Source organism: Ictidomys tridecemlineatus, chromosome 1 (genome assembly GCF_052094955.1).
Source record: "Ictidomys tridecemlineatus isolate mIctTri1 chromosome 1, mIctTri1.hap1, whole genome shotgun sequence".
Classification (NCBI taxonomy): Eukaryota; Metazoa; Chordata; class Mammalia; order Rodentia; family Sciuridae; genus Ictidomys; species Ictidomys tridecemlineatus.
The window spans coordinates 91,442,977-91,459,292 of NC_135477.1; the positions used below are offsets into that span (position 1 = coordinate 91,442,977).

The 16,316-nt window shown below is 34.1% G+C and overlaps 1 protein-coding gene across 6 annotated transcripts in view; it reads right to left on the reverse strand.

Annotated features, from left to right (window-relative positions):
• Ssbp2 (single stranded DNA binding protein 2) overlaps window positions 1-16,316 on the reverse strand; it is a 332,846-nt gene that overhangs the window by 216,522 nt on the left and 100,008 nt on the right. For all 6 annotated transcript variants that reach the window (XM_040273490.2, XM_021724853.3, XM_021724768.3 and 3 more), the window contains one exon: window positions 8,040-8,101. In XM_040273490.2, the coding sequence (XP_040129424.1) occupies window positions 8,040-8,101 (62 nt within the window). The remainder of the gene's footprint in view (window positions 1-8,039; window positions 8,102-16,316) is intronic.

Here is a 16,316-nt window from a genome sequence, read left to right on the forward strand (position 1 = left end):
CAGCACAATTCACAATAGCTAAATTGTGGAATTAACTTAGATATCCTTCAATTGATGAATAGATTAAAAAATGTGTTATATATACACAACAGAATACTACTTAGCATTAAAAGAGAATAAAATCATTATTTGCAGGTAAATGGATGGAGTTGGAGAATATTTTGCTCAGTGAAATAAGACAATCCCCAAAAAACAAATGCTAAATGTTTTCTATGACTTGTGGATCCTGATTCATGATGGGGATGGAGGGAGGCTCATGGGAGGAATGGAGGAGATTTGGAAAATAGGGCAAAGGGGAGGGAAGGAGCATGGGGGTAAGAAGGACAGTGGGATGAGATGGAAATCATTACCCTATGTATGAAGATACGAAGCATCATGAAAAACTGTGCTCTAGTTGTGTACTATGAATTAAAATACATTCTGCTGTCAACTATAACAAATTAGAATAAATAAATAATTTTTTAAAAAAAGAAACATTATCTGTTATGGGATGTGTTCTTACAATTACAATTCAGGAAACTTCAACACTTCTAAATTTGACCTGTAACAAATAGTTTGGTTAAAAATTTCTTTTTTTTTTTAATTTTTTTTATTGGTTGTTCACAACATTACAAAGCTCTTGACATATCATATTTCATACATTAGAATCAAGTGGGTTATGAACTCCCATTTTTACCCCAAATACAGATTGCAGAATCACATCGGTTACACATCCACATTTTTACATACTGCCATATTAGTGACTGTTCCTTTAAGCCACGTGAGGTGGTGCACACCTGTAATCCCATCAGTTCAGGAGGTTGAGGCAGGAGGACCACAAGTTTGAGGCCAGCCCTGACAACTCAGCAAGGCTCTAAGCAAAGTGACACCTTTCTTTAAATTTTAAAAGTAAATAAATGGAATGCAGCTCTGGGTTCATTCTCTAGTACACTCTACCCCCAAAATTTAATTTCTGTATATAAAAAGGAAGAAAATAATAACTGATGTCTAACTTATAGCTTTATACAGATACAAGGAAATATCTTTTTTCCTCATCTCACAAAATAAATATTGCTTTTCTTTTCTCTATAGTCTATTTACCTCCATTCCTTGCTTTCTCTCTTGTTAATATTTTTCTTCCCTTATTACCCTGATCCTACTTTTCTTTCTATCCTAGTTATCACCTATGTTGTCTTATACAACGGTTAGTTTAAATTCAATTCAAATAAGTGATTAATTGTACAATATCTATCAAGAAACACATACAAGAAGAATCAGCCGGCAGACTATAAATATTATACATTCTTGTGGGCCAGGTGACCAACTCCAATGCTATTGTTTTGATATGAGTATTTAGTTATTCTTAGCCATACCTAAAATTATTCAATCATTAGAGTGCTAGCATACTTCAAGATTTAACTGCCAGGTAAAAGAAACTGAATTATCATGATAATCTTACTTATTAGTCTATTTTCTCTGCAATGTTTTTATACACACACACGTAAACAAATAATGTGTAGTAATATATTATATCATGTACATATGTATATGTATAATATTAATTCACATCCCTAAAGTTATTTTAAAAGGTGTTTTACATTTTTGTTATTAAATTAAAATGAGGCATAGTTTTTAATAATTAAAATTTAAATGGGAAGTTTGGAAAGTCTATATATGTTTTTAATTCCACAAGTTGAAAAGAATATTAACCTTAGAAGAAAGAAGTTTCTTGTCATTTTTAGTTTTTAAATTACAGATAAACTGGAAACTTTTATTTAAGAATACAAATAGAAAGTAAGTTTTCAAAGGATATCAATTTCAAACAATAGCATTGGAGTTGGTCAGCTGGTCCACTAGAATATGTAATCTTTGATCCAAGTAAAGGAAATGAACTGAAGCATGGGAAATTCTGTAGCACTGGGTATGGTGCAAACCAGAAAAGAAAAAAGTGATTAGGGAAATCACATCAGAAAGAAGAGGGAACAGCTCCAGTAAGTAAAATCACCTACTTTCCTCTATTTCATACTAAAAGTAGAAATTCCCCTCCTCCTCTCCAAAGCATTTGGTTCTCATATCTCTTGCATTTTATTCTCCTTCTTTGTACATGTATCTCTCTCTCTCTCTCTCTCTTTCCTACATCTTCAACCCTTTCCAACCTTTTACTGATTTTTCACCTCAATCTATACACATGCTCAAATCTATTCTATTCCCCAACTCCCACCCAGGCTACTGGGGATTGAACCCAGGGCCTCATACAAGCTAGGCAAGCAATCCACCATTGAGCTACATCCTCAGCCTTTTTTAACTTTTAGTTTGGGACAGGGTCTGACTAAGTTGCCCAGGCTAGCCTCAGTTTTACATCTGGCCTCATCCTCCCAAGTAGTACTTCCATGACCACCAGCTCATTCAAATCTATTCTATTTTTAAAACAAAACTATTAAGTACCACTCTGCATAGGACCTGAGAAACTACACATGCTGTCACACACTTGACTACTCTTGGTCATGCTGCAGCTGAAAACATGAGTTAAAACAGCCTTCTAAATTTCATGTTCACCATTCTTCTGAGACTCTTCTTCACTAGACAACCAAAGTTCACCTTACTTTCCAATTCAGAAAAACCTTTAGACTTTTTTGTTTGTTGTTTGTTTTTATTTACACTTGCTGAGGAATGAATTTAACTGATCAATGCTCTCTTCCGGGAATTCCTTTTCTGTATCTATACCTTTTCTTACCTGATTACTCATGTTCCTCTCCATTTGCTTTTCCTAAAGATTCCTCTTTATCCACCATGCTTAAATGTTGATTTTTCCCAGATTTCCAACCCAGGCTCTGCTCTTCTTTGTTCCACTAGGCATTTTAATCTATAAATTCCTCATCTGTACAGTCTGTGCTGTTAAGTCCCAAACAATTATGTAGCCCTTTCTGAGACACAGACCATGATGTCTGGATTTTTGTAGGGCAATTTTATCTGAATATCTCAAAATATAGCCTGTTCAAGCTAAAACACAGTCTTCTCCAAAGCTAAGCCTGGTTGTTCTCCCTATATTCCTTCACTCAGTGAACAGCCTCAATGTCTATCCTATCAATCAAATTGAAAACTTGGGAGCTCCTTGTTCACCTCTAAACTATTTGACACATTGTTATGTCAGATCTCTCACATTATTACCTTTACAATGGACAATTATAAGCATCTTATAAACTGGTCTCCATCTCTGTTGTCAATCCTCTTCAATCCAACTCGATGTTGATGCCAAGTGAGTATCTAAAAGCACAAATCTTATAATATCACACACCTTGTTTATAATCTCTGTTTGTAGTCCAAAATCCTTGATGTATCCAAGGACTTTTTAACCTGGCCCCTGCTTTTGTCTCTAGCTTTAGATTCCATCTTTTCCTAGTACTGCACCTATAGATCAATTGCTTCAAACTGTTACTCCTTAAGTACATGATCATCCCCCTTTTGGGATTTTATACTAGCTATTCCCCACCCAAAATAAGGCACGGTGTTGTGGTGTTGTATCCAGCTACAAAAAATATTTCTCTCTCTCTCTTTTCCTTATTCAACTTCCATGTCTGCTTAGATTCACTTTTTGAAGTATTTTCTAACTCTTTTTAAAATTGCTTTTGTATTGGTTTCATAACTAGTATATACTTCTATTATAATACTTTTCATTGTTTCTCTCTCCTATTACTAATTGTCTTGAGGGCAGCATAGTTTTGTACTTTGTAAATATTCAGTGAGGAGGCTTAAATAATGGGACAATTCCAAATTCAAATATTCTGTAAAAAATAGAAGAAGTAACAAAATTGGTCCATAAATAGACTTAGTTTGAACAACTGAGCAACCAGTAAGTTCCTGAAGAATACATGCCATCCTAATCATCTAAACCTCAACAACAGCAACAGCTTTCCTAGTAGGTGTAAAAAGTCAGCCATTATTATGGTCCTGAATTCCTAACCTAGATCACAGATTATGAAGCCCAGTTCTAAAGAATGGAGGCTTAGCCAGGCACAGTGGCACATGCTTGTAATCCCAGTGGCTCAGGAGGCTGAGACAGGAGAATCTTGAGTTCAAAGCCAGCCTCAGCAAAAGTGAGGTGCTAAGCAACTCAGTGAGACTCTATATTTAAATAAAATACAAAATAGGGCTGGGGATGTGGCTCAGTGGTCAAGTGTCCCAGGGTTCAATCCCCGGTACCCTCCCCATAATCAAAAAAAAAAAAAAGTAGAGAGTTAAAAGGTTAGGCTTCTACTGGATTCAGAACCTATAGTAATGGCTTAACTGTACAAAATGATCAGGACAGTTTAGGATTTGGGCATTTTTCTAGAACAGTCGATCCAAAGCTTTCATCATTTCTCAGAGGAGCCCCTGACCTCAAAATTATTAAGAATCATTTATTTATATAGCTGAACTAGGTACCTGAAAGAGTGTGTTAATAGTTTTAGGGAAGAAAACTAAAAACATTGAAAATACAATTCCTATACACTGTACATGTGCTAGATTTAAGTTGAACAAATATAGTCTGGAAATATTTATGTGCTAATTATTTAGAATTTTTTTATATACCCAACTAAGTAAGAATTAGTTACTTTAAACATCAAAGCCATACAGGAAGGACTCCCCTGAATCCAAGAGCCGTCAAAAAAAGTAAAAAGTAAAAGCTCTGGTAAGATTTTATTTATTTTTTTTTTTAGAGGAGAAAGGAGAGGGGGAGAGAGAGAGAGAGAGAGAGAGAGAGAGAGAGAGAGAGAGAGAGAGAGAGAGAGAAATATTTTTTGTAGCTGGATACAACACCACAACACCGTGCCTTTTTAAAATTTTTATGTGGTGCTGAGAATTGAACCCGGGTTCTGCCTGTGCTAGGCACACGCTCTACCGCTGAGCCACAATCCCAGCCCAACTGGTAAGATTTTTATATGCACCTTCTGACAACTGGTAACCAAAAAAAAGCTAGTCAAGCAGATGCAAAAAAAATATCTGTAATTTATTATCACCCATCTATAAATTCAATAATTTATTACCAACCATCTATTGTATGAGACTAGGTTATATTCACAAGAAAGGTAGTAAAAGAAATAGGTACGAGAAATAAAATTAATGCTATAACAGAAAACTTAAAATTCTCACTGTTAACCCTGATCCAACAGGAATACAAGTCTCAGATGCTTTTTATGCCACTTTGTGAAGCTAATTCAAAACTTACAGAGTATAAAGGTATTAATAGGTGAAGAGACTCAATGACTATCAGAAAATAGCTAAGAATTTATAGTAAAGATCTAGATATCATCAAAACATACTGTAAAAATGAAAATTTGACTTTTATAATATCATAAGAGATCAGTCCTAAAACCCCCAAACACAGCACTTATGATGATGCTTAACTGTAATAAACCGTTGTTCTAAATACAGGAAGAATTCTCAACCAAACAATTGCACCTGCTCCTGCCACATGTACGTGAGACAAACAGGGGAAACCCATAACCACAACTGACCATGTGCGATTCACCACAGGACTTCTAGTAAGGAATGCTTTCAGGAGATTAAAAAGATGATGGCATTAAATAATGTACTAAGTAACCACATTCATGGCACTAGAAAAGAATTTTTGTTCTCTTCTTTTAAAGAAGACGCTGAGAGATTAATGTACAAGGCAATAAACAGGAAATGCTTCTCCTGTTATTGTACCTTTTAGCCAGAGTTGCAGAGTTGACACTTTTAAATTTTTTTCTTCTTTTTTTTCTTTTTCTTTTTTCTCCTCACACATGCTAGGCAAGCTCTCTGCCACTGAGCTACAACCTCAGCCCTCATTTCTCATTTTGCACAAGTCAACAATAACCTTTTCACTAAGTCCAGAAAGGACATATCCACTCCTATTATTCTACCTTTCAGCCACAGTTGACATTTTTAAACATTTTTTTCTTTCTCAAAATCCTCCCTTATTGATGCTATCTCTGATGGTACACTATCCTGGTTTTCTTCCTACCTCTTTAGTTGTGTCTTCGGTCTCCTTTGTAGCCTATTCTTCCTCCTCACCTCTTAAATGTTAAGTATGCAAATTTTCTATACAAAATCAATTTTTTCTCCTCACACATGGGAAATACCATTTACCCATCTTTCTTTCATTTACGTATCAGATATACCTAACCAGCTGCCTAAATCAAATCTCCACCAGGATGCCATGTACTTCCAGCATCCCCACAAAGCTGAACTTTTCACCAAATCCTGTCAATGTTATTTCAACACTTACATCTTCCACATCCTTCCACTTCTCCTGCTACTCACTGATTATACACTAGCTAAGGTAACCATTCTCTTCTCACTGAAATAGCTTTCTAAGTACTTCTCTACTTCTGGATTGATTCATGTTCCATCCATTTTCTACTCTATATAACTACAATGATATTGTTAAGATACATTACTCTAAAATGAATACTCTCCTGCTGAAAAACTTATCTGAATGGATTATCTTTATAAGTAAATTCAAACTGCCAGTTTCTCTCTCCAGACTCATCCCTAATCATCTATCACCTCAATTTCCAACACACTGAAATTCTTTCCATTCTTTCTACATGCTATACTCTTTCTGCCTACCCCTCCTCTTCAAACATCATAGGATTGACCTAGAAAATTCCTCTTCTTTATCTCTTTATGTCTCTCTGAGTAACTCCCTATATACTTAAAATCTTGGCTTAGATAAAAGCTTCTCCAGGTGAAATGTATGCAGTATGTGCTAGATGGTATTCTGCACATCCCATAAAACATTTCTTTCTTATGCTTATTGAGCTATTTGTTTTCCTCAATAGATTGTCATCAACAATAGGGGAAGGATGTGTACCCATTTTATTCACTGGTGTGCCCACAGTACCTCGTATAGCACCTGATACATACAAGGCATTCGATAAGTATTTGTTGACAGTATGCAATAAATAAATTTTACTAAGTTTGCAAAGAGAAATTTGCTCAAAGCATATGAATAAATAAAACTTAAAAGTTACCACCCATATGGCAGAAATGTAAAGAAATATAAAATTGTGGTTTTCAAAACAAACAAGAAACAAAAATACATATGAATAGTTCAGTATCTGCCTAGCATTTTATCAGGAAACCATTTCTCATGAATATGCTTTTACATCTTGAGAAAATGAAGATAAATTTATTTCAGTGCCTGTTTATTTGTAATTTATTCCCCTCTTGTTCTTAGAAATTTTCCATTTGATTGATGGCTGTTATTTTGGAATAGGGTTAGCCAATCAAATTATTATCTCCCATTCCCAATCCTCAAGAGGAAAAGTGAGGCATCAAGGAAGAAACAGGAATGGTGTTCTGAAGCTTATGAAGTGGTCTAGCATTATGACAATTTAAAAGGCCTCTTCACAGACAGCAACCTTATACATAGTCAGTGAGCAGAGAATCAAAAGAGTACAATCCTCATTTGCCACTGAAAGTAAAAAAAGGAAATCTGCTATGGACTGAATTGTATACCTCCTCCAAATTCATGTGTTGAAGTCCTAACTTTCAAATTCATTTTGAAGTGGACCTTTGGAAGATAATTACATTTGGTTGTGGTCACAAAGGTATGACCCTCATTGTGGGATTAGTGCCCTTCTAAGAAGAGACACAAAAAGCTTTCTTTCTTTCTCTCCCCCTATAATGTAAAGTCATAGTGAGAAGGTGACTGTCTACAAGCCTAAGAGAGGGCCCTCATCAGAAACCAGTCATTCTAGCACCTTGATCTTAGACTTCTGTCCTTCTGACTGTGTATAAGCCATTTGTTCTCTGATATTTTGTTATGGCAGTCCTAACAAACAAATACGATAATCATACTTACAGTTGGAGATTCCACATAGTCGTTTCAATCCCATCTTGACTAAATAGTAACATCTTTAAGTCAAAAAACACTAACGCTAGTTTCGAGTTTTGCTTTTAAAAGTGCTGACTTTCAAATAACAATTTTAGAAAGTAAAAATTAAAAGAGAAGCATTAAATATAAACAAGTATAGTGCAAGTCTACTGAAATGCATTATCAATGTAGTAAAAATGGAATAAAAGATACTTACCACCACCAAGAATGTAAGAATCCTGGTGGTTCCCCCAACGTGATGTTTTTTTCCCATCTTATCTAAAATGAATAAAAAAAAGATATTAAATAATTTACTAATACTTTTTCCCATACATAATACAAAACAATAATTTTCCCATTTTTTAAAATTTTTTAGTTGTAATTGAACACAATATCTCTATTTCATTTACTCATCTTTTATGTGGTGATGAGGATCAAACCCAGGGCCTCACATGTGCTGGGCGAGCTCTCCACTACCGAGTCACAACCCCAGCCCCTATTTTTCCCATTTTAAAAGGTAAATTTAATGTTTTTCATCTTTTTCACATTATTCTTTGCTAGAGTTTTTCAAGTACAGATTTTACATAGTGATTTGTAAACTGAATTAGTCTATGAGAGAAGATGTTGCCATTATTTCCCTGAATTTGCTTCCCATTATACAAGTTATTAGGCTCTTCTCTCAATTCCAAATCCATCTTTCTGTGCAATTTGAGATGCTTGGTACCTCATAAGCTCAGTGGGGCCTTATAGCCAGATAGTTGTCTTTCCTTAGAAGTTTAAGACTCAGCTGTGGAGGTTTTCCCTCTAATATTCTAATAACCACGCTTCTTTCTTTTGATCCATCAGCCCTGTTGCTTACTTGTGGAAATTATTGATTTATATAACTTCATACATTCTGCAGTTCCTTGTTTTCTTAAACCTGTATTTCCCCATATTATATTCTCTCTGTTGAAACATTTAATGTTCTTTTAATTAGTATATCTATGATATACCACCACCTCATGGCCCCCTATAAAATAAAATACTAAAATATATATTCCTTTAAGCAGAATTAGGCATGGGCAAAAATTTAGCTTTCGTATATATTAGCTGTCTGAACAGAGGGAAGTTACTTAAATCTTCTGTGCCTCCACTTCCTCATCTATAAAAAGGGATAATAGTAGTTACCTACTTCCAAGGGTTGCTGTAAGGAATAAACTGGTTAGTACATGAAAATCACTTAGAATAACTGACACAGTAAATGCCTGATAACTGTTAGCTACTGTGGTTATTTTTTCTTTTACCTAGAAAAGCAATGCTATAAAAATTTACTCCAGCATCAGTGTCACCAGTACTCACAAAACTCCAGTGATAAATATTCAAGTATTTAGGTACGTGCCAAACAATTTTTACTTACTCAACAAAACAGTATAAAATACTTTGGTGGACATCACATGTACAACTAGGAAAAACAGCAATTAGAGTTGAAACTAAGGAAAATTTTTCTATGCTTCTGATATAAATGGAAGCAGTAAAATGTTAATCATTTAAACAAATTAAGCTGTTATTTATTTTAAAAATTTTGGAATTTGTGTTCTATTTAGTTGATTTACCATGTATTCAGATGACAAAAAGGAAATCAATCTAAAGAGAACCCAGCTTTAAAAAAAAATAAATTGACACAAGGTAATTGCATACTTATATAATACAGTGTGCTATGTCAATTGATGTATATAGCATGTAATGATAAGATATGATAACTGGTATTACATTTCATATCAAACATTTATCATTTATTTGTGTTGGAAACATTCAAAATACTTCTACTAGCTATTTTGAAATATCCAATTAATTGTTGTCAACTGTAGTTATCCTACTGTGCTTTAGAACATTAGAAGTTGTTCCTCTTGTCCAACTGCACCCTTGTACCTATTAACCATCCTCTCTCCATCCTTGTCTTCCCTACACCCATCCAGGCTCACTACTTCTACCAGATCAACTTTTTTTTTAGCTTCCATATATAAGTGAGGACATGTAGTATTTGTTTTTCTATGCCTGACTTATTTCGTTTAATATAATGTTCTCTAGGAGAACTTAACTTTTGAAGTCTGCCTGCCTGCCTGCCTTCCATTGTTCCTTCCTTCCCTTTGGTGAATCAAAAGGCATTTCAGGATCTTAAGGCATATCAAAATCATCAATATGAACATCAGTAATTACCACTGACTGAGGAATTTTCAAGAGACTGGGCTTAATATCTAGACTAAGTTATACCTTAAGAATTGCATTTTAAAACAAATTTCTAATTTTATAGGTTATGAATGAAGTAAGAGGTTTTTTAAAAAATACAAGGTGATATTAACTTTACAAGTATTTATATTTCAGATGACTTTGAGTTCGCCATTACAAAAATTTAAAATAAAGTCAATATCTCTCAAAAATTAAAAATTCAGACTAAGTACGTTTTACAAAGTAAATTTAGAATTTTGAAATCTGTATGGGCATTTATATGGTATCTTTTCAAAGCACTGGATAGCAGTGAACACAAACAATAAAAATCCCTTTCTTCAGGATTATGCTTTAAAGGAAGGTAGATCATAAACTAATTAAAAGGGGGAGGGGGCAAATTGTGTTTATACTAGAAGATTACAAATGGTACAGAGGGAGACAAAGCAGTAAAGGGGCAGAGGAAAATAATGAAGTTAGTTCATAGTTTTAAATAATAAGATCCAGAAATGCCTCACAATAAACTCTGTGTATAAGTATGTTCCTTGTTTTTTTAGTTAAAATAATAAAAAGTGGTTTAACAATACCCCAAGCAGCACAATTTGTCCAAAGGTCCTTAACATTTTGAAAAAGTAAACAAATATAATCATATATTTCAAAAAAAAAAAGTCAACCAATTCTTTATATCATCTACTATGAAATAACTCAGTTATTTTATCCCCAAAGGACTTTAAAAAATCAAAATTGTAAAACATAAAATAAACTCAAAAAGTGGCCCTAAATGGGGAGGGGTGGCAACTTAAAGGAAGAGATCAAAGCCTTAAGTACCATTACTATCATTGAAGCATATTTTAGAGTTCTTAATTACATAAATATAATGCAATGAGAACTTTGAAGTAGACAAGTAATTTGTTCTCAAAATACAAACTTTTTCCAAAGATTAGAAATGTGATAACCATTTTAAGAGTATTAAATTAAGAATTTCCAGTAATTAATGAAGTTAAAAATACTAAATATGAACAATAAACTAGGACATGTTATATAATTCAGACCCTAATTTGAATTCTCCTTAAAAAATAACACAAATATTTGTACATATATGTCACCTTGTACTCATATGTCAATTTTTTATTTGATTATTTTAGTTGATTAACACTGTGTCTTATTGGTTCCTAAAAATAAGTAACAATACTTAGTGAGATTTGTTATGGTTTGGATGTAAGGTGTCCCCCAAAAGCTCATGTGTGAGGCAATGCAAGAAGGTTTAGAGGTGAAATGATTGAGTTATGAGAGTTTTAACCCAATCCATGAATTAATCCCTTGATAGGGATTAACTGAGTGGTAACTGTGGGCTGGTATGGTAGGGTTTGGCTAGAGGAGGTGGGTCCCTGGGGGCATGCCTTTGGGGAATATATTTTGTCCTATTGAGCAGAGCTTGCTCTCTCTGCTTCCTGGTACAGTGTCTTCAGCTGCTTGCCTCTACCACACTCTTCCACCATGATGTTCTTGCCTGGCTTTGAGTTCTGAAGAATGAAGCTAGCTGTCTATAGACTGAGACCTCTGAAACTGTAAGCACCAAAATAAACTTTTCCTCCTTAAAATTGTTCTTGTCAGGTCTTTTGGTCAAAGCAGAAGAAAAGCTGACTAAAATTAAAACTTAAGAGAAATAAACTCTGCTGTCCTGATGAAAGTATAATTTAGTCAAACCCTGTCTCATTCTTCTCTTAATCTTTTGCCTTACATTAACTTATGTCTCACTGAAAAGGGCATAAGAATGGGACCTCACAAATGCATCCCCCACACACTAATATTCCTTATCACTGAAATCAACCTAATCATATGAACACAAAGTTTTTCAAAGCAGTGTTCTTATATTTCATCTCAGTTCATTTTGACTTTGCATAATATACTAATAAAATAAAGCAAATATTGCTAATTAATTACTGGTTTTAATTAAAAGAAGAATGTGAGATGACTTCAGCTATTTCAGGAGATAAAATATTCTAAGAAACTACCTGTATGGTTTATATTTGATATCGTCTTTTATGTGAGGAAGTCTGAAGACAATCCGTGTGTATTTTTAAAATATTACATATTATTATTCCTTAGAAGAAACTCAAAATGCTTCACATGCATCATTGCTTTCTGCCTCATAACATTTTTTTTTACTATATAGTGAGTAGAATTCATCTTTTTCACCTTAAATTTCAAATCTGTGCCAGGAGCAGCTAGAACATTGATCCATCATATTGAACAGAAAAGCCATCCTTTTATAGTTATTGAATGAAAAACAAGTAAAGCTATGCTTTAAGTATTTGCAAAGAAGAGATGGGTCTACATAGAAATATGTTTCTATAGCAAATGGTATTGATGCCTCCAAATAAATCTCTGTTCTAGGTATTATTGTTTACAGAAAGCATGAAATGGTACTCAAAACAAGTTTAACCCTGCCCTGTAGAAAACTAAGCCACATTTATTGAAGCATTCTTAGAAAAAATGGAAATTAGAAAAAATCTGAGAAACATTCACCAACAGTGATTCTAAGTTTTGATGCGTGTGTGTGCAATTGGATGAATGTAAATTTACCATTATTTTCTAAAAAAGGATAACAGAGAGTTCCATTTTAAAATTTTATTCATCTGTAGTTATTTTTTTAACAAACATGCATTGATGATTGGTAGTACTGAAAAATAGACAAAAAATACTCCTAAATGCCAATTGTCATTTCAGAAACAATTTTTTTAGAGAGAAAGAGAGAGAGAGAGAGAGAGAGAGAGAGAGAAAATTTTGTTTTAAAAAAGAGAGAGAGACAGAGAGAGAGAGAATTTTTGAATATTTATTTCTTAGTTTTCGGCGGACATAACATCTTTTGTTTGTATGTGGTGCTGAGGATCGAACCGGGCCGCACGCATGCTAAGCAAGCGCGCCACCGCTTGAGCCACATCCCCAGCCCCAGAGAGAATTTTTTTATATTTATTTTTCAGTTTTAGGTGGACATAACATCTTTATTTTTATTTTTATGTGGTGCTGAGGATCGAACCCAGTGCCCTGCACACGCCAGGCAAGTGCGTTACCACTTGAGCCACATCGCCAGCCCTTCAAAAATAATTTTCCTATTATTTATGAAGAGGTATTTTCTGTTGTATTGCTTCATAGACTTCAGGCTTAGTTAAATGTTTGAGTGGCATCTATGCAAATAAGTTCTCCCCCATTATCCAGTTTTTCTTTTTCCATTATAGCAATCCCAATGTGTATTTCCTCCCCCAAAAGGCTATTTCCTGTTGAACTATCAACCTCTCTTCCTTCTATCATTGGACCAGCTACAGGCTGTATTCTCTTGTGACTTTTATATACATCTTGAGACCCATTCATCTGTCATATTTCTGCATTAGAGTTCTTTGTCTATAATTATGCTGTCTCTATCAAAAGATCTAGCATTTTTAGCATTTCTACTCAGACCAAACACTGAATCATGAACAAGATATATTGAAGGCAAATATGCCTCAAAGTAATTATAAATTATATATTATCTGATATAGCAATTATTCTAGTAATTTATCTTATCACATATAAATATAGTCAGATGCGTTACATTTATATATGTACACATGTATTTTTTCATATATATGAAAGAGTTCATTAAAGCATTATTTATAATTGTGAAAGACAGGATATAACCTAATTTCCATCATAGGGGCTTGATGAAATATATCACAGCACATTTCATAGAATGAAATATTCTATGACCATAAAAGGAGAATTGTGACATTTAATGAATCAATATAAAACAATTTCTAAAATCTAACAAGAAACCAAACAATCAAAATTTAGAACAATGTGTATTATAAACTAACATTTGTGCAAAGAAAAAAAATGATACAAACATAAATAGGTGTGCTCACTTGTGCACACAAAAGTTAAGCAAACACATTTGCTTAACTTTTCATCTTTATTTGCTTCTGGAGAGGTATGCTGCTACTAATAATTTATGTATTGTGTCTCACCTCCACATCCACCTTTATGTATACTCCATTCTATACTGAGAGCTGGGATTCTGGAAATTATATTTCTTATTCTCCTTGCCAACTGGCTTCCTGTTAAATTCTGACATCAGGAGACACTAGCAGGAGATCAAAAGTCAGGAGGAAGAAGAGAAACTTCCTTTCTCTGGCTTCAAAAGTGAAGCTTTTATTGCTGCTGCACTTTTTGGCAGTTCTGGCCCTGTCAATATAGTACTTTTTGGCAGATCCAAACCCATTTCAACAACATCTCTAACAGCACAGTAGCAGGTTAGAAACTCATGGGATCCAAACTTTTCAAAGTATTGCTGAATCCTTCGCAATAGTTTTTGAATTTGAATGAATATTCAGAAATCATTTTACTACCATAAAAGGATAAAGAAGACTCTGTATACCTATATACAAATTTGTTCCAAGATAAATTTGCTAAGATTTCTAACTTAGACACAACCTAACATTCCCACAGATTTTCTAAAATATTCCATGTATGAGTACATCTACACACTAAACTAAATGTAAATTTAAAAAATAAAATTTAAGTAAAATATTTTATATCTCAATTCAAAAATTAAAATCAATATAAGTTTAACAGGAAAAGAAGTCTGACTATACTTTAAAGTAGATAATCTAAAACTGAATTATTTAACATAATACCTATTATTCACATGTGGCTTCCATAATTTAAAATTGTTAACTTAATATTCCTTATTTGCACCAGCCACATGCCGAGTACTAAACAGTTACCTAAAATTAATAGGGACCTTATTAGAAAGCAAGTATCACTTCCATAATTACAGAAAGTTTCACTGGGCAGTGCTGTTTGCTTCAGAAGGAAAGAAGACACCCTCTTAAAGGAAAATGGTTTTTTTACAGGGAAAACTCCATAATTAATCCTTTTTTATTTTTGTTTTCTTTTTTGGTTTTATTCTTTGATCCATAAAAACAGAGGTCCATAGGAATAGTATGAGAGGAAAGAATTATAAAAAGCTAAACAAATACTCAATGTTATGAGCTGAATTATGAGGTGACCCCCAAAAGCTCCAATGTTAATATAGGAATATTCAAAGCTGAAATGAATAGGTTATGAGACTGTAATCTAATCCGTTTACTCTAGTTTGAATGGACAGACAGTATGGTAAATATAACAGATGAGTCACTGGGGGCATGCCCTAAAAGGGTTTATCTTCTGCCAAGCATTGTGGCACACATCGATAATCCCAGTGGTTCAAAAGGCTGAGGCAGGAGGATTGCAAATTCAAAGCCAGCCTCAAGAATAGTATGAGAGGAAAGCAACTTAGAACTTAGGGCTGTCTCAAAATATAAAAATTTTAAAAAATAAGGGTTGGGGATGTGGCTTAGTGGTTAAATGCCCCTGGGTTCAATCCCTGGTACCAAAATCAATCAATCAATCAATCAATCAATCAATTAAACCTGCTCCCTGCTTCCTAGCTACCTTGAACAGAGTATCATTTTTCCACCAGGCCCTTCTGCCATCATGTTCTGCCTCACTTTGGGCCCAAAGCATTTAAGTCGGCTGACCATGGACTAAATCTCTGAAAGCGTGAGCTCCAAATAAACCTTTCCTCCTCTCAGTTGTTCTGTCAGGTCACAGCAACAAAGAGCTAAGTAACACTTGTTATTCTACATAATTCTTATTATTCTTTACATAAGAATTTAGGAGGCTGATAATGATATCTCAGAAAGAACTTTTGGGTATCCAGGGGGATTCAGAAAAAGAGAAAATGGGAGAAGTTTCAAGGTGTCAATAAGATTAGAGGCAAATTGCCCCCACAGAAAAATAGATAGTGAGAAACTCTTTGTGGCAATATCAAAAAAAAATTAATATGAGTTGTGTCTAATATTCAAGCTAATGCTGTTACCCATACAATGCTTAATTTTTTTTCAGTTATCCCCTGACCTTCTCTAAGAATCCTTTATATACAAGAGCAGTGAGATAATAGAGCTTTGAAGTTACGAAGGAAACAAAATTTCAGACATAAAAAAGGGATTAGCCTTAAGAGGGAGTAGCAGAATGGAAACATAATACTCAACAAGAGCAAGAAATTGTAACAAGAGAACCCCAAGTGCCTCCAAGCAAGGCTCAGAGAAGTTGGAGAAAACTTGACAGCCTACAATATTAGGGACTAGAGCAGAAGTCATTTTGATAGAAAGGATAATATCCAAAGGTAGGAAGACTGTGGGCCATCCAAATGATAGGGGGTGCATACATGTATGGATAGGATATATATTTACACTTGACTCTAAAAAAAGAA